This window comes from Typopeltis vanoorti, chromosome 12 (genome assembly GCF_054136105.1).
Source record: "Typopeltis vanoorti isolate ZY-2024b chromosome 12, IOZ_Tvanoo_1.0, whole genome shotgun sequence".
Lineage (NCBI taxonomy): Eukaryota > Metazoa > Arthropoda > Arachnida > Uropygi > Thelyphonidae > Typopeltis > Typopeltis vanoorti.
Window position 1 is genome coordinate 137,610,689 of NC_143560.1, and position 20,349 is coordinate 137,631,037.

The window sequence follows — 20,349 nt, forward strand, 5'->3', positions numbered from 1 at the left end:
AGTGTTCTCTGCCAGGTTGGCAGGAAAACGACCCAGAGGAAGGCCAAGATATAGGTGGATTGATACGGTACAAAGTGCCTTAGACGATAGAAATATAAGATCTGATAATGTTGGAGTCTTGACAAGTAACAGACTGATTTGGAGGAAAATTGTAGATAGGAAGTTAGTAATGATGTAATTTTTTCATGTAGTACTGTCATATCCTGTACACCCCTTGAGGGTACATGGCAGGAATTTGATGATGATGATGATAATCTCCACTAACAAAGCATAAAAACATCATATCAGAATTAATATGAAATAGTTTGCAAAGGACAATTTATGGTGCTGACCACTATAATTATATGGTACAAATGGAACAATATATGAAGAAATGTACAGTTATATTTAAGTTCTTAATGAGCATAGAATTAAAGGATGTAGAGGAAGACGATTTGATGTCAAATCAGGTAAGTATGTACTCTTGTGTAGAGGCTTAAGTGCTGTGAGGACATTATGTTGGAGGTTTAATGGAATTTTTTACAACACTCAAAAAGAATTAAAATAGAATTTAATACTTCCTATATTTTTATATAGGAATAATTGTTCTTATAGAAATTGTTCTTATAGAAATACTTCCTATAAGAACAATTGTTTACCCTTCCTAGACACCTTAGTCACACGCCTGCCTAATGATACACTTGCCTTCGCTGTATACAGAAAACCCACACACACACACAGGCAGATACATTCACAAACTTTCCCACCACCACCCCTCACAACAATATGGCATCATTAAAACTCTTACCAAGAGAGCCCACAATCTTTGTTCCAGTGGAACCACCCTCACTACTGAGCTTAACCACATACACAGAACTCTCCTCTCCAATGGCTACAGCAAACACAGTATCAAAAAAATAATCAATTCCTCCCCCCCATTCCCCCGTCCCTCTCGTCAACAAGATTTTAAAAATGCCATCACCATACCCTACATCCGTGACACTTCAGAAAAAATAGCCAAGATATTAAAAAAGTATAACCTACACACAGCATATAAGCCCTACCACAAACTTGCTACCCTTATCCGTTCTACGTAAGATCAGCTCCCTCCTCTCTCTCTGCCTGAAGTTTACAAAGTATCCTGTTCCTGTAAGCTTGCGTACTTTGGACAGACAGGCAGATCAGCATCCATCCGCCTGGAGGAACACAAGTCGTACATCGTTAAACACAACTATGGCCATTCAGGCTTGGCTGACCATGTTTTGGACACCACCCACAGAGTATCATGGAAGAAAACCACCATGCTCCACCACAGCAAATTCAAGAAAGAGAGACTTTTCTTAGAAGCAGCAGCAGCTCTGAGAAACCAACCAAATCTTAATAAATACGGTTGCATTAAGCTTCCGAAGATTTGGAAAACACTCATCACCAGAGGTCCCACCTTACATTCCAGGCCACCTACTACAGCCCTTAGAGGGCGCTCCACCTAGATAGGACTTTAGTGTCACCCACGTGGTTGGGCTTAGTATTGTAAGTTTTTGTGTGCATGTTACATTAATTGTTTTTGTAATCCCCGTAGATGTCCTAGTGACTAGGATGAAATATAGGAAGTATTAAATTCTATTTTAATTCTTTTTGAGTGTTGTAAAAAATCCATTAAACCTCCAACATAATAAGTATGTACATCCTCCCACACTGTTTTCATTATCTGGATTGTATTCATTATCTATCTGGATTGTATGACGAAGTGATAATAAACTTGATATCAAAATTAGATATAATAAACTGAACTCTTTTACTTTATGCAGATATTATACTATTAAACAAATGCACTACAAGTCTGCAGTGATCTGATTAAATTATAATTAATTCTGATAATTTCTGTAACATACCTGGTATGAAAATCATGGTAGGAAGTGAGTGAATGAACATATACAAAATAAGAGGAATCAGCTAAAACACAGAAGTAACAGCATACAAGGTGGTCTTCAATCCAATTTTAACTTATGGATCTGAGAGCTGTAATATAAACAGAAACAGGGGAGTGAACCATCAGCATTTAAGAATGTGTGAGCACAGCAAATCTAAGGTGGTAGGATCCTGGGAATTTCCTTGTCTGGCATTCTTTACAGGCTGTAGTAATGTCAGCTCCTCTAATGAGTTTATTAAGCCTGTCTTGGGAAAGGCATTACTGTTTCAAGAGCCATGATCAGTCCAACTAGATCTTGGTGGACTGATGTGGTAAGTAGCAAGTTAGTAATAATGTAAACTTTTCATGTTGTACCATCATGATATCGCCAGCAAAGGATGGTCGACTGGTAGAGTCTCTGCTACTAATAGCGCATGCAAAAAGTTAAGCAAGTCTGAGCATGGTTAGTAGTTGGAAGGTGACCAATTGTTCAATGCTGCTGGCACTGTGCTGAGGGCTGGCCATTCTCAGAGGGTTAATAACATGAAGTTGGATTAACTTCGGCCTGTAAACTAACGTATGTCAGCACTCTGTGCCCTCAGGGCACAAGAGGAAATGACATGACCATCACAGTATTCTATACACCACTTGCGAGTACATATTGGGAATTCGATGATGATGAGGTTAGCAAAATAGGTATCTGATGACAGGAAAAAGGCCTGATGGAGCTTTCTACACAAAGATCAATTAGCAGTTAGTAGTACTACAGAAGTTTGGAATGCAAAATCTGACAAGTACACAGATTAATCTGGAAGAAAACTACTGACAGAAAGCCAGCAAAAATGTCAAATTAATTATGCAGTACTATCAGATCTTCACTTATACATTATACAGAAAACAAAAAAATTTAACTTAAATATCCATTCTGTTTAAATAGCATTCATAAATAAATGTCAAAGAAATAATGTCTACTCGCACTTGTGACAAACAATGTACAAATTTGAAAGCTATGTGCCAGCCAAGTGGTGAGCATCTCAACTCCCCAACCAACAGGTTGTGGATATGAATCCCATTGTGACATGGATGTCATGAGGTAATAGATGAATTGTGCTCTGATGCAAGACCTCCACCCTGCTTCATGGAGACTATTACTTTAAAAATATTTATGTTTGATTTCTAGAGCAAGTTCATTATCTAACATTCAAGGTAATAACACTATGGGTTTACAATTGTTCATTCATATGAAAACCATATTTGCATCCTCCTCCTAATACTCTAGCCATATGCTAGCGTCAGGAAATGTGTCCTAGTTCTGAAACCACTGCATCAAGATTAAAAGAAAACTTATTAGTCAAAGAACTTCTTATTTTTAACCTCCTATAATGTAAGCAATAATTATAAAGCCTTTTAATTTGGCATAACAAATCAGAAGATGAAATGTGATGACAATTACTGCATTATGCATCCCCACAATGAGTTTCTGACTCCATGGAGGTCACATGTTAATAATAATAATCTTGTTTGCCTCTTTATTCACAATGTTTTCTTTTTCTTCATTTATGTTCCCAACTGCCCTTTTCATATATTACTCTCTGCAAACAATCTGAAAAACTTTTCCAACTCAGAATAAATCATCTGTTTTCGACTGGTAAGAGTTAATAATATTTTTCCAAGAAAAATTATTAATATCAATGGACCTTTCCAAATTATAAAAATGATGTGAGTTTTGTGAAGCAGACTACGACTGATAAAGAGAATACTGACAAGTTGGATAAAGAGTTGTCAGTTTTCTGCATTAGTTGACATTACTATTATAGTGCCCAAACCTGGTCTCCTTGAAATCAAGCAGCATTTTGTGATTTCCAGAAACCTAGTGAGGTCTTTAAATTCAATAAGATGATAGATACTGCTGTGATATACCCAATCCCCCCCCCAAAAAAAAAACAAATTCTTATCATATAACATTTCAAAATGACAGAAGTTGTGTAAATACAAATGACAGAGTTTGATTTAAAGACAACGAGGTGTGTGTGTGTGGGGGGGGGGGGGTGATTGAGAATTTCATAAAGGAATAAATTAACATTTTTTATGACAACTGCATTCTAAAAGAAGGTATGTGCAATCTATATGCATTTTTTATGTGAAACTTAGTATGATAACAACATGTATAGAAATACTACACATTAGCCTTGTTAGGTATGGTAAACTGCTAAAAATGGATTTTTCAATTACAACTAGTCTAACTGTACTTCTTATTAAAAAAAATAAAATAAAATAAAATAAAAAATGGAATAAGAATTTATTTGATTATTCAAATGATGTAAAACTGGTTCACTATCTGAATAAGGATTACCAAACAATTCAATTATCTTTAAAATCAATAAGCATTCCCTTCCATTTTACTCATAGCCTTACTCCTTTTTACCCCCCCCCCCCCAAAAATAGTTTCGGCGGCCGTTCAATTCATTGCTGGTAATAACAAGAAAATGAATATTCTGGAATAAATAAGCAAAGCGCTACTTTTAAGAAGTATGCTATTAAATCATATTGAATTACACAGCATTTATATAAAAAATAGCGATGAATAATTAGATGGCTCATACTTTTTACAAGTACTTCTTCTTGGCTGCAAAATGGAGAAATCTTCTATATCTGAAGTTTCGGATTCGTGCCTAAGCAGCTCATGAGCTGATCCTGATCCCGATGTTTTTTTCGTCCTTTTCCCTAGCTTTCCATTTGACACAAGGGCATCAAGCTCTTTCCTTTTTTTCATTTTCTTATACTGTTTAACTTGGACATCTAAGCGACTTGGTGGATCCACGGTTATTCACGACTACAACAATTATACTACCCGAATATAGAAAAACAAGAAATCCACCAGCGATTACAACACGCTTTAATGATTTTGTCAGATGTCGATCATATTAACAAGAACTCCGCTAGTCAATACAACTGCAGACAGAATCATCAACCATTAAGATTTTCTCTGTCACACGATTAGAAAAGAAACTATGTAGAGCAGAATATATATCATATTCCGTTTTCTTCAAGTTAAAAATGTCTCCAGCAAAATAAAATATATTTGAACTACTTACAGGATTACGACAACCCGAAACCAACTGAGAAACAGTACACCTACCGATAGAAATTTGGCCACGTGATTCGGTCTACCAATAAGATGAACCTAATAATACAGTTATCTTTCGAACCTATGAGCGCAGCGATGGATCGAAGTGATTATTAGAAAAGAAAGTGTCTTTTATTTTCTCTTAAATGTGATGGTGAATAAAACTTTGCCTGAATTATAACTTTACCTTAAATGGTAGACCTGAATGGTAATAATAACACCCGAAATGGTATTGTTACTATTTCTGTATTCTATAAACCAAAACCAGTTTTGATTAATAAGTTATAATTTACTGATCAAAACTGGTTTCGATCAGGGCCACTTCTATAAGGTCAGCATAACTTTAATGGTTAAAATATAAAAGGACGTGAGTCCGATTCGAAAACATTCAGTAAAAATAAGTCAGTGACATCTATAGTGCGGAGTGCCTTGCTGCAATGTACCATGGTTTTCTATTATAATATTTATACCTACATGCCGAGCTGATTGATAAAAGCCGAATGGCTTTTATATTTACTATTACAATATTTATACCTACATGCCGAGCTGCTTCGGCAGTTGATTGATAAAAGCCGAATGGCTTTTATATATCGCTCTAAGCTTGTTCATGGTTGGTAGCGCTGCTACAGTAGTAATTTGCGACTAATAAGTTTTAAGAAACAGCGGTGAATTACAAAGGCCGGTTTTTCATTTGTCCATTGTAAATAACCGCTGTTTCTTAAAACTTTATGGAAACATAGGAAATTTCCCAATCTGTGTTTCCTTGATGTTTGGTGAAACAATGTTAACTTGACAATTTTTATGAAAACTAGCGTAAAATCAGTCGACTTTGTGTATACATTAATTACAAAAAAAAAAAAAAAAAGTGTCCCACAGTATTTTGTATCACAAATAAAAGAGACGGTTGTGGCATTGGTCAGCTTGACTTGGCCAAAAAATTATCAGCATAAGTGAAACATGGTTCACAGAAGATGATATAGTTACTGGAACAGAATGTATGGGGAGTGTTGTATTTTTCAGGAAGACAGAAGGAATAAGACAGGAAGATGGATATTACTGATGATATTGACGGCCTTGTTGGCCGAGCGGTTAGCATATCCGCTCTACAGCCAAAAGGCTGTGGGTTCAAATCCCGCCATAGGCATGGGTGTTTGTGATTGTCTGTGGAAATGCTACTCGTGGGCAGTAGATGACATTGGTGTAGTTGGTGGAGACGAGAGCTGTAGAGTAGATACCCTCCCTCGATGAGTCTTTGGACTCCCTGGAGGTGTCATGTAATAATAATAATAACTGCAAAACTTCAACCAACTTAAACAGAAATTAATGAGATGTGAGATTAGCAGTATAGGCAAAGGAGAATGAATGTCAATTTAATGTCGCAAAGTACAAGTTATGCATTAGAGTGTTCAATTTGCGAATGCATGCAATGAATTTAAAGGGAAATTAGAATGGTTCAAAAGTTGATGGAATATATTTGAATGGGTTTGGTGTTGGTCATTTGGGACAATTGTCTACTCAGAGTTCAAGGGTTCATAAGAAAGTTCCACTAAGAGTCAGAAAGAGGTTGAGAAGCAGGCTGTGTGAGGGACAGGAAGAGGATGGACACAAAGGTTAGGAAGTGATTATGGTAGGGAAGCTTGATGCAGTGCAAAACGGTGATGGTGAAAAGAATATGAATAAAAATCAGGGAAAAGGGGATGGTCAGAATGATGAGAAGAAGTGTACTATAGCAGAAAGAGTACAGAGTGATTATGTTGATGGGATGACTTCAAAGAGTGGAGAATTGTTATGTATGGAGTATCAGAAATAAAGGGGCTGAGTTTGTAGCAGTGATCAAATCCGTATGCCCAAAGATAATTGGCATAAGTGAAACTTGGTTGACTGAAGATGATATATTGTCAGAACTTGAAATGGTAGGATACAAAATATTCCAAAAGAATAGGAAGGCAAAGAGAGGAGGGCCATTGGTATGAAGTTGAGATCAACAGAATAATATATCTAATAAAATGTTAAAATGTTTCGGGTGCTTAAGGGTCAAAGCTGTATAACTGAGAGGAGATCTACACATAGCCTTTAAAGGAATGCGGAGAACTGACCAGGGCTTCTGACCTAATGTCCAATCCTCACCTTCTCGTGGTGCACCCTGTTGGGTATCTACTTTGATACTGAACGAACGAGGATGGGCTGGCAATTTGGGATTTAGCCGACCAAATTGTATTCTTATTGGTTAAACCAAAATAAAAAATGATGGTACAACATGACAAAATTTCATGCCGGCTGGGGCGTCGCCCGGATAAACAAGGCCCCCGTTGTTTTCGTCAGGGAACCAGGGCGAACAGCGAAATGTCAGCTACTGGAACAAATCTGAAAACAAACCCCAACTCAACATCACCAGAGTTAAAGATCGGTACTATCAACGTAAGAAGCCTGAATGGCAAAGAAATGGAGCTAGCTGAGGAATTAGATAAGTACCAGATCGACATAATAGGGGTGACTGAAACAAAAAAGACCAAAACTGGTGAGATCTTTCTGAGCAATAAATAAAAAATGTTATATTCAGGCAATGACAATCAAGGAAAAGAAGGAGTAGCCATAGTATTCAACACAAAATACGAGGCTAATCTTCTTGAATGGCAGTCAGTCTCAAGTAGAGTAATGTGGGCAAATATGAGAATGGGGAACTGGACAATGAGACTTATTTGTGCCTATGGTCCCACAGAAGGTTCTACTAAGGTAGAAGTGGAGGAATTTTTTGAGGCTTTAGAAAAAGCAACTGACACAATGAAAAAGGAAAAGTTGGTCCTTGTTGGGGATCTAAATAGCAGAGTAGGAAATGATTGTGAGACATACAAAAATATTTTAGGAAAATTTGGAGAAAAGAGCAAAGCTAATAATAATGGCAAATATCTGTTGGATTTCTGCTCAGGACATGGACTGGTTATTACTAACACCATGTTCCAACATAAAAATGTGCTCAAATTCACATGGAGAGAAGAGGTTAGGAATAAGAAAAGTCTCATTGACTATGTTATTGTTGCTAGTGATGTTTTCTCCCTGGTGCAGGACACCAGAGTGTACAGAGGATTTGAAATTGGAAGTGATCACTATTTAGTCTTGAGCAGGATAAAATTGAATTTCGTATTGAAAAGAATAACATGTAAGAAAGTTTTAAAGCGAATAAAAGTTGAGCATCTCTTAGATGTGAACTGTAGACTAAAATACAGAAAGATTATTGAAAAGAAAATGAAAGAGTTTGAGAACAGGAATCAAACCTTGTAGATTCAATGGCAAACTCAAGAAAACATTGATTGATTCTGCCAGAGAGGCATGTGGTGAGGTTGTGGTCAGAACTCCCTGGTGGACACAGGAAGTTAAAGAGGCAGTGAAGGAAAAGAAGAAAGCATATCAAAAGTTCCTGGCAAATAAGTCAGCTTTTACTCTTACAGAATACAGAGACAAATGTAAGAAAGCTAAACAGTGTGTAAAACTAGCTAAACAAAAGTCATGGGAGGACTTTGGCAAGAATATAGAAAATAAATATCAAGAAGGTGGCAAAATATTCTGGAGGTTGTTGAAGAAGCTTAGGAATGGAGGAAAGAGTGCTGTAAAAGGAGTTAGAGATGATAAAGGTGACATGAAAACTGGAGAAAAAGATATCCTTGAAGTATGGAGTAATTACTTTGAAAAACTGCTAAATGAAACAAGCAGTGATGACAGCACAGTGATAAAAAACACTGACCAGGCATGCAGTCAGGAATACATATCCATACTTGAAGTAGAAAAAGCCATCAAAGGCTTGAAATGTGGAAAGGCAGCAGGAGTAGATGATATTCGACCAGAAATGCTGAAGTATAGTGGTATAAAAGTCTTACAGTGGCTGCACTGCATAGTTCAGAAAGCCTGGACAGAGGGAGGAATTCCTGATGATTGGAGTAGAGCTCTCATAGTACCCATATATAAAAAGGGAAATAAAACTGAATGTGAGAATTACAGAGGTATTTCCCTACTGAGTATTCCTGGCAAGATCTATGCAAGTATACTTGAGAAACGGTTGAGAAGAATTGTGGAAGAAAAGCTTGGTGAAGAACAAGCTGGATTCAGGCCAAACAGAGGCTGTCAGGATCAAATCTTCACTTTACGACAAATAGTCGAGAAAGCATGGGAATATAACAAAGATCTGTATTTAAGTTTTGTCGATTTGGAAAAGGCATATGACAAGGTGCCAAGAGAGAAGCTATTCAATACGCTGCAGTTATGTGGTGTCAATGGGGCATTATATCAAGCAATACTTAGTCTTTATTTGAGTTGTAAGTCAGCAGTTAGAATTGAAGGAAGTACAGGAAGATGGTTTAATGTTAAATCTGGTGTGAGACAAGGATGTACATTATCCCCTCTGTTATTCATTATCTATATGGATCAAATTATGAAGGAATGTGGTATTAAACCTGATATCAAAATTGGAGATGTTAATGTCAGCTCTTTGCTTTATGCGGATGATGTTATAGTTCTAAATAAATTCGCTACAAGTCTGCAAGATTCTCTGACTAAATTGAATAGCTGTTGTAATAGATATGGTATGAAGGTCAGCAATAAAAAGACAAAGACAATGAAAATAGGCAGAATCATTGAAAATGTCAACTGTGTTGTGAATGGAGAACCTGTGGAACAAGTAAAACATTTCAGCTACTTAGGCACGATTTTTACTGAAGATGGTAAATTAAATATAGAAATAGACAACAGAATCAGCAAAGCTGGTATGGTGGGAAGTCAATTGAATAAATTCATATGGAATAAGAAAGAAATTAGTCGGAACACTAAATTAGCTGTATACAAGACAGTGTTCAAACCAGTTTTAACTTATGGATCTGAGAGCTGGGTCAGAAGTAAAACACTTGACCAAAGACTAGAGACCGCAGATATGAGAGTCCTGAGAAAGATTAGAGGCGTGAACAGATGGCATCAATGGCAATATCATATTAAAAATGAGGATATTAGGAAAGAACTTGACATTGTCAGCATCCAGGAATGCGTTAGCAGAGCTAATCTCGGGTGGTATGGTCACTTAAATAGAATGGGAGAGGAAAGATTAGCAAAACAAGTGTTCTCTGCCAGGTTGGCAGGAAAACGACCCAGAGGAAGACCAAGATATAGGTGGATTGATACGGTACAAAGTGCCTTAGACGATAGAAATATAAGATCTGATAATGTTGGAGTCTTGACAAGTAACAGACTGATTTGGAGGAAAATTGTTGATAGGAAGTTAGTAATGATGTAATTTTTTCATGTAGTACTGTCATATCCTGTACACCCCTTGAGGGTATATGGCAGGAATTTGATGATGATGATGATGATAAAATGTTATGGGCCAGGAAATGTGGAGGGCACTGAATGTGAAATGTTTAGATTAGTTGGACAAATAAAAGGAAGATGATCCTAATGGGAGATTGTAATTATACGAATAAAGATTGGAAAGAAGAAAAACGATCTTCATAAACAACACTTCAGAGTCCTGATATCGCTTTGGTCATTTATCTTTGGACCTCTCTCTAGTGTTTCCAAATCACAGTGAAAACTAGGTGACCAAATCTGAGCACAGTAGTTCATGTGTGGTCTGACTAATGCATTATATAGAGGCACCACCATCTCCTTATTCCTATATGTCAATTTTATCATAGCAGCAGTGTGATGTGCAGTCTTTGCAACACTTGCAACGCACACTCAGAACTGCAGTCCACTATCTACCATCACTCCAAGATCCCAAATATCATTCATTTCCATCACCATTACTCCTAATTTTGCATCCTTAGCAAACATTTGAAGATCTCCAGTCAATACACATGAAATATCAATAACAAATAAGTTAAGCAGTAGAGTCACAAGAACAGAACCCCCGAGGCATGACACTAGTTAGTTGCCTTCCTTCTCTGAAACACTGCTCCATCGTATACAACTTGCTGGTATCTTTCAGAAAGTCAGTCATCGATCCGTCTAATCAATCTGTTATCTAATCCCATCTTCTGCAGCTTATACACCAATCTGTCATGTGGTAATCTATTAGGTGCCTTTGCAAAGTCCAAGAAAATCACTGTATATGAATCTCCCTTATCCAACACATTTGTCATTTTATAAAATGTAAGCAGGTTGCTAGAACAAGACCTCCCCTTCACAACCCCATGCGGACCACACAGAGAATCTTATGTCCATCAACCCAATCCTGAATTATATTTTTAACTAATTTTTTCAACACTTTGATGACAATTGTAGATATACAGACCAGTCTATAATTGGAATCTTCTGTTCTAGAACTATGCTTGTGGAGAGGTATTATTTTGCCTTCTTTCCACTCCTTAGAAACCTTCTCCACTGCAAGACTGTCATTAAATAATCAGATCAATATCATGGCTAACTCTTTTGCACATTATTTACAAATACATGGTGATATGTCATCCATTCCCTGCTGACATAATTGTTATCAAGTTGACATTGAGAAGATTTTTTACAGAATGGGAGGGGGGGGGGGAATAGAACAAGAGGCCATTGCTAGAAATTGTATAAGGATGGTGTGAGCAGAGGAGTGAGGTTTTTTTGTGTGGAGAGTGGTTGGTGAGTAGAATGCACTGTGTTGTGAATGTAGACACATTGAATGAGTTTAAGGCACAGTTGGATGAGCATTGTGTACAATAGTATGTACCTCCCATGACGAGGCTCTATGGAGGTCAGATGTTAATAATAATAATAATTCCCTCAGCCTTATTAACATCTAACCAAAGCAATACTTGACACACTTCTGATTCTTTCAATGTTAATTCTCCTAATCCTTGCCTCCCTTCTACATGTACAGCATCATTCACACCACTATGATATACACTGATGAAGTGTTCATTAAATAATTCCACTATATTATTTGCTGTGGTTACTCTGCTGACATAATTATCCACTAGTGTCAATCTGCCATAATTATTTTCTCCCTTGCTTGCCATATAGCACAAAAATTCCCTTGGAATAGCTTTGATCTGAATGGCTAATCTCCTCTCATATTCTATTTTTTTCTTTTTTAACCATGCTTGTCACTTTTCTGGCCTGCAGTTTATATTCTTCATGCATCTGTTTACAACAGACTGTCTTGTCAGTTATGCATTCCTAAGCACCATAAACAACTTTTCTACACAATTCATCAACCCAGTGTATTGATGCTAGTTGACTACAGAGCTTCTCATAATCACCCACATATAGACCTTGATAACTTTTTTCTGCTTGACTACCTCCCAAACCAATACCTCATGATCACTTTCATCAACAGGTGGCAGTGTTGATACCTCATTCACAATCACATCCTGTGAGGATATCACCAAACCTGACACTGATCAACCTTGTATTACTTCCATCACAAGATAGTTATCCTACAGAAACTCAGCAAATTTCACTCTCCTTGTTACCATACACCTTTCAATCATTTGATAGACATTGCCGGTTGAGTGGGGTCCCTCACAATGAATCTATTGACTTTGTGGAGGTTACTAAAGTAATAATAATAATAATTTTGGCCTGAACAGATTACCAGCTGTGTAAAATACTGATAGAACTATACTCTAGGAAATTGTGGATAGGGATTTGAAGTTTAGAGGGCAGTTTGGAAAAGTGGATAAAACAACCCATTGGATTACTTGGTTACTGAAGAATACCCTGACGAACAGAGATAAACAGGTTATTATACCACTTTATAGGGCCTTGGTAAGATTCCATCGTGCCTACTGTGCACAGATCAGGTCACCTGAGTTTCTTGGGGATGAGGAGAAGGAGGTGGAGAGGATCCAAAGACAAGTGACCAAGATCAAGATGATGGCAAGTCTATAGAATCTAACTATGAGGATTACGTTAAATTAGGATAAGGGAATAGAACAGGTTACAAAATTGGTTGACAGGTGGAACAAGGGTGATATTATTGAGATATACAAATTACTGAAGAGTCTTTACAGGATTAATACAGAGGAAATTTTTCAGAACAGATCTGGTAGTAGGAGAGCTATGGACCATCCTTGGAAATTGAGCAAGGATGTGAGCAGGCCGGCTGGTGGCATGTGTGAAGTGTGCAATATACACAGGTGCTGCAGAAGAAAAGGCACCTAAAAGATGTCAAAAAATATGAGATAAGAGTTTAAACGAACAACGAATGGTATATATAATTATGAATATACGTAGTCTTCCATTCGGGCCCCTTCAGATCTTTCCGGAAACGAACAAATAAATTCTGAAATTGTATCCTGGACCCGAATATATCACTGTAATTTTTGATTAAAATTTACGAAAATATACTTAAAATAGTTCTTTATTTTTTGATGTATCATAAATCAACTTATGATTAATTGTTGAGTTCCGTGTAAAAAAAATTTGTATAAAGCAGGACTATCCATAGGTAACATTATATTGTAAAGCAGTTTTCATTTGTTTTTCATTCCCTGTTCATTTTATTCACACTTTATTCAAAAAAAACTTTTTTGGAAAGGTGCCGAACATCAATCGCACACACAAGAAAAAGACTAGGCACCGGCTCTGGGTGCGAGGACTAGATTTTTTGCTTGGGGAGTGGTGAATGAGTGAAATAGGTTGCCGAAGTCTGCTGTGGACACCATGACTATGAATGAGTTCAAAGCAAAGTATGATAGATGCTGTGCGAATGTTGGAAGTGCTTGGCATAATGTTTAGGGTCTCCTCGATGACCGTACGGACTCCATGGATGCACATATAATAATAATAATAATAATATTAATGAGGATTCTAGGTCTTAGGATTACAGTTCATTGGAGGCTATCTGATGTAAGATAGAGGCCAACAAGACCAAATATTTGTTGGCAGCTGCTATAAGCCAAACAGTGTTCAAAAAGATGTGGAAACCTTAAATTTAATGAAATGAATATAGTACAGAAAAATAATTAAACAAAGGTTCAATTATTCTGATATTTTAACTGTCATGGAGATCTTCAGGAATATAATATTAAAATTGTAATATAACACAGAACAATAAATGGAAGAAATTAGACTATTTTAAGCCTTAAGTCCTATGAGGGAGCACCCTCTATGGGTGCTAGATCTCTGCACTGTTTTCTAACCTCATTTGAGGCTGGCTTCCTTTCGCTGCTCTCCTAAGGATCTCCCCTCTCTATTCCAAGTGTTAAAAAGGTTACTCATTCTTGCAACTTTTATCATACAATCAAACTGAGAGAATCTTCCAATAATCTTAGTGAACACAAGAAATATATCTGCACTGACCTGACAGCTAGACTTGACTGACCATAGCTATAGTCAGTCAGGTCAAGCTGACCATGCCTTGGATACCTTGCACAGGATCATAAAAAAAAGACTACTATGCTTTATCACAGTAAAAACAAACTTGAAAGACTCTTTTTAGAATCAGTAGCAAATTTTTTTTTAAAAAAGCCTACTGTTAAATGTTATCGTGTTAAACTTCCCAAGATTTGAGAAACTTTAATTCTTAGGCCTGCTACCTAACAGCTAAGGCTAGCTAATGGCACCCATAGAGGGCACACCTTATAGGACTCTAGGTTTAAAATAGTCTAATTTCTTCCACTTATTGTTGTGTTTTTGTGTGTTATTTTCTTGAAGACATCTTTATGACAGAAACAAAATATTGGAACATTTAAATAAACAACAAATTAATTATTCATTCCATTCAATTTAATGATAAGTGTAAACTGCCACATAGACCTAAATAAGTATTTACATGAATTGGCAGATTAGCAAAATGAGTGCAGACCAAGCAATTATTATAGGGGACTTCAACTCTGGGAACGTATGTTGGAAAGAAGAAAGGGCATAAGGCAGAATGAAAATGAAATGTATACAGCTACTAAAGGATAATTACCTGAAATAGCATGTGATGGAGGACGGATTAGAGAGTGCTGGATCTGGTAACAGAACTGGAAGAAGTATTCATAATCATAGTAGCAACCTTATCTCCACAGTGACTATGTAGGCTTGTTCTAGGAGTTTACTGAACATGTGGAATTAAGTGGAACTACAAAACTGGTTGGAGGCAGCTTGAAGCCAAGGAAAGAATATCAGTAGTGCATGAGATGTTAAGGATTGTTTGAGAGAAGCAGTATAAAATCATACCAACGCATAAAACCAAATAAGGATTAAATAAATCATTCATGATATAAAGCACAAGAAAAAAAATACATTGTGGAGAGAATGTAAAGAAAAAGATCATCTGCAAACTCATGAGCAATACAGAGTTACATAGTGCAGGTAAGAAGGGTAACTGGTATGGTAAGGAAGGCTAAATCAGATTATGAGAGAAAGAGAGAGAGAATTAGCTAAGAAAGCCAAAGGAAATTCAAGAGTTTTTTTTTTCGCTATATAGCGAAAATCAAAGCTACAAAAGTATCAAATCAGGAAAGTTACAAAAGTAGGTGGAGATTTTGAAATTGTCACTATGTCAGAGACTGATATGAGAATTAAGGTAGATGAACTAGAGGCACTTACCATATTGAAAAATATGAATGTGAATATGACATCAGGTAACACTGAGTCCAGTGGGGACAATGATAGGTATAGAAGCAGTGACATTTTTATGTTCTATACTAATGCCAGGAGTATTCAAAATAAAGGAGATGAATTGGTGGCGCTGATAGCATCAGCCTGGCCAAAGATTATTGGAATCTCTGAGACGTGGCTGACGGAGGATGATATAATAACAGGAATTGAAGTGGCAGGGTATAGTATTTTTTTTTTTTTGGCAGGATAGGAAAAGAAAACGTGGTGGTGGAGTACTGCTTATGATAAGTGACGACTTATATACTCTAAAAGTGGTGGCTTTGGAAGGCAGTGACACTAATGGTTTTGAAAGCATACGGTGTGAGGTAGAAGTGGCCGAGATAATAGAGGTGTTGCTACAAACCAGGGAGTGCAGAGGGTGGGGGAGCAGGAGATGTTTGGGCAGTTGAGCTTGGCAGGTGCAAGAAGAATGATTGTTATGGGAGATTTTAACTACAGCAGTATTGTTACACCTGATATCTTGAGAATATAGTATTCTCAGTTATCATGGTGTAACATGAAAAATAAATAACATAAAAAAAAAAAACCTGCACAAAAAGGATAATTTAATTAATAAAATATTCTTGCATCCAGTATAAATTGAGTAAAATGTAGAGGTCTATTGTTTAGTTAAGATAACAAAAGAAAAGAATGTATTAAGATGTATTATGACTAAACAAGGAATTTGTATTAAATAAGTAGCTAACTAAGAATTAATGTAGTAATGCGATTAAGAATGAAAGAGTTAAGTGCATAAGTATAAAAGAATGAGTCATGAAATACGCTATGTAAGAGGCTACAGATTAAGCATTAAGTAGAATTCTGAGAAAAGGTTTAAAAGGGGGTTAAGATAGAGGCTAACAAGAGAAATAACGGAATATCGCTTAGGGCCTATACCCGGATAGAAACTTCGTTACGAGTTGCCGATCAAAATGACGTATGGCGGCAAAATGCTACCCAATTGGTAGACAGACGGAAAACAAGTAGGAGGCGGGAAAAAGAAGTAAGAAAGGGCGGCATTAGGGGAGCAACTATAAAAGGGTTGGTAACCCCCCCCCCCCTCGAGACTTTTTAGAAGAGTAGGCTCCTTTGGGTTTTGGGGAAGACATTTAGATAGTCAGGGAGGCTTGAGGCCTTTTTGCCTTTTGCCAGAGGAGAAGAAACGTTTGGATAGTCGCGGTGGTTTTAGTTTGGTTTTCTAGTGGATTTCACGGTGTTCCTGAGTGGAGAGATATGACTTATATCCTCATGCCACAACAAGGAATCGAAGGTGAGCGGGAAAGCTATTCCCGTATTCCTATGTAGAAAGCGAAATATACCATAGAGTCATAGGAAGCTGTGATAATATCGATGTCCTCGTTTCGGATAGTACAGCCGACGGCGCAGATGTTTATATAGCCCTGAATTGCAAGAAGCTATGCAAGCAAGTTCGTTCAGTAGAAGGTAAAGGCCCGTATAAGTGAAGCTAAAGAAAGGTATTGTGAATTTTGTCTTATGTTAACCAGAAGTTGTTTGTGATAGGTACCATTGTCTTAATACGGAACTGTTAAAGTGATTAGGGAGAAATTATAATAGGACTTTAGAATTTGATAGAGAGTGTTAAAAGTAAGCTAGCTAGTGTTGATAATTTGTGAATAATTAATTATCCTAAGAATCTTGAGTGCCTACTATATTGTAAAAGGAAAGTTAATGACATAGTTGTGTGTTAATGAAGTAAATGGTTTTGTTAATATTGAGTTTGATTAGTGTAAATTGAGTAATCAAGTAGCCTGAGGAATTTGAATGCCTAGTGTGATGTGTAGAGAATCGGAATTTGTCATAAGTATGTGCTAGAGTAGTTAATGATTTTGTTAGTGTACTTGAAGTTGAATAATCTAATAATGTGTGGTGATCTAATTTGTCCATGCTAAGTGAATTCATGTTTTGTATGAAATCTTGTGGCGGCATGATCGTAGTAACCTTTGTCGAATCATAGCCCAACTACTTGTATTAAGCAAATTTTAGTGTGCAAGTAATTTAGTTGAGTATTTTGATATGTACCATGTTTAGAGAAATAATAAACCTTTTGCTTAATGAAAAAAAAAAGAGTTGTCTGATATTGCTAATCCAATGCACCGCTTAGAAACATTCGAGCCTAATCACGCGGGGAATTAATGTTAAGAAACGGGAAGTTTAAGGAATTAATGTCGAGTAACAAGAAATAGTGTCACGACTGCAATAGTTACACTTTCAGATATTTGAGTTCCTTTTCTCTGTTTATGTATAAAATATCTTAAACTAAATATCCCAAAGGGCGCAGTTAAAATACAAATACTAGGGATACTACAGGGAACAATAACTCAGATATTAGTAGAAAATTTGGTGATGTCTTGAAAGTAGAAGTTAGAAGAATATAGACGAAGGCAAATTTGTAAGACAAACAAAATCGTAGGATAGAAGGGGACATACAGTATAAACTGGGAAGAGGAAAATCCATGTAATAATAAGGGGATGGAATTTCTAGAATTCTTGAGGGACAAATGTCTTATGCAACATGTAATAGAGGAAACAAGAGTTTTGGATTTGGTCATAGCATCAGAAGAGCTGATAATAAGTGACATGACATCTCTTCCACCAGTTGGAGAGAGTTACCATGTGGTTTTGACTTGGAAGATGAATAGACATGTAGGTGTATAAAGAAAAGGGAACAAATGTGGAATTATAAGGCAGGTGATTATAATAGTCTTAGGTATCAAGTAGGGGCAGTTCCATGGAGGGCAGAATTGGACAGCCAGGATATCACTAGTGCTTGGGAAATTGTGAAGGAATATTTGTTAGCAGCGATAGTAAGCAGTATTCCACAAGTGAAGAAGTGGACACAATTTGGTATAAAGTGGATGACAAACAATATCAAACAGGAACTGCAGTTGAAAAAGAGATTATGGAAGAGATATAAGGAGAAGGGTGGAGGGCAGATACATAAAGAATATAAGATGCAGGCCAGGAGAGTGACCAGTATGGTGAGGAAGGCAAAACTGGAATATGAGAAGAGATTGGCACTAAAATTCAAAGAAAATCCTAGGGAATTTTTTTAGCTATGTGGCCAGTAGGAGGCAAAATGATTTTGGAAGAATGACATTGCGGGATAAAAATGGGAATAGAGTGACTAATGCAGAGGACATGGTGGAGTTGTTCAATGAGCACTTTACTGGGAGTATTTCATCCTGGAGAAGAAGGTTTTAATAGTAGAGGAATAGGGCAGGTTCAAGGTTTAGAGGTGCAAAAGAGAGTGCGTTCCAACTGAGAACTCTGGATACCAGTAAAGCTATGGGACTGGATGGTATTTCACCACGGGTTTTGAGAGAATGTGCTAAAGAACTGACAGCTCCGTTGACCTGGCTCTTCAATAAAAGTCTGGCTGTGGGAAAAGTATCCAAGGAATGGAAGGAAGGTAAGATAGTGCCGCTGCACAAGGGCATTAGCAGACTGGAAATGTCTAATTATAGGCCAGTAGTATTAAGGTATTGGAGAAATCAGTGAAGGACTATATACAGCATTGGGCAGATGAGAGTAATGTTATCTGTGAGAATCAACATGGATTTGTTAAGGGGCGCTCTTGCTTTAGTAATATGATTGCCTTTTATAATAAAGTGACAAAAGCAGTTGATGAGGGAAAGGCACATACTGCCATTTTTTTGGATTTTGCAAAGGCGTCTGACAGAGTGCCACATGATAAGCTGATATTTAAGTTGCAGCACATGGGTTTAAATATCGGGTTAGTCAAATGGATGATTCAGGATTGGCTGTCTGATAGATATCAGAGAGTTGTGTATGGTGGGGCAATATCAAGGAAGCAGAAGGTTACAACTGGGGTTCCACAGGGCTCAGACCTGTATTGTTCAACCTTTATATCAATGACATTGTCAATGGACTGCAAGGGGTATTCAGTTATTTGCGGATGATGCGAAGCTGGGAAGGGTTATCAGTAATAGTGCTAATGTGGCAGCCCTGCAAGAGGATCTGAATGAACTAGACAGAATGGCAAATGAATGAGGGTATCGATTTAATGCAGCAAAATGTAAAGTTTCGAAGTTTGGGATCCATTGATGGGAGGATGCATACTCGATTGGAGGAGCTATACTGGAGGAAGTAGGGGAGACAAGAGATCTGGGGGTTATGATTGATAGAAAATTGAAATTCAGGGAGTATATTGCAAAGGTGGTGAAGGTAACCCAGAGGATTGCTGCAATACTGAGAAGGACATGACCTGCAGAGATAAAAGAGTTATCATTCCATTGTATAAGACCCTGATCAGACCACACTTAGACTATTGTTCTCAGATTTGGTCCCCAGGATTTGAAGAGGATAAATTAACTGTGGAAAGGGTACAGAGACGGATAACCAAGTTGGTTTCAGGATTGTACAATGTCAGATACGAGGATCGACTGAGGGAATGTCGACCGCAGAGTTTGGTGAATAGAAGGAGAGGTGATATAATCGAGACTTGTAAACTGTTGAGAGGCAGTTACGGGGTAGACTTTGGGGAGTTCTTTCACTTGGTGGAATGGCAGGAAGGAGTAATGACAAGGGGTCATCCCTGGAAGTTACGAAAGGAAGCTGTGTGCAAGATGGTGAGGAGTGGTTTCTTTGCGTGGAGGGTGGTTGAACCGTGGAATGCATTGCCTGAGAGAGTGGTTAGAGCAGGAACAGTCAATGAGTTCAAGGAGTGGTATGATAAATTTTTTGTTTCCTAAAAACAACCTCCCATGATGAGTCTTTTGACTCCATGGAGGCCTGGATA

At 37.3% G+C, this 20,349-nt stretch overlaps 1 protein-coding gene across 5 annotated transcripts in view; it reads right to left on the reverse strand.

The window, feature by feature from the left end:
- The window catches only part of LOC150101248 (uncharacterized), a 392,942-nt gene that overhangs the window by 268,117 nt on the left and 104,476 nt on the right, over nucleotides 1-20,349 (reverse strand). The window contains exon 1 of one of the 5 annotated variants that reach the window (XM_090401383.1): nucleotides 4,984-5,008. The exons of 2 other annotated variants lie outside the window; for them this stretch is intronic. Coding sequence is in view for 1 of the 3 variants with exons in the window: in XM_090401378.1 (XP_090257504.1) it covers nucleotides 4,492-4,661 (170 nt within the window). In the remaining 2 variants the exon portion in view is untranslated. 2 more of the 5 variants (XM_090401378.1, XM_090401382.1) reach the window with 2 other exon arrangements.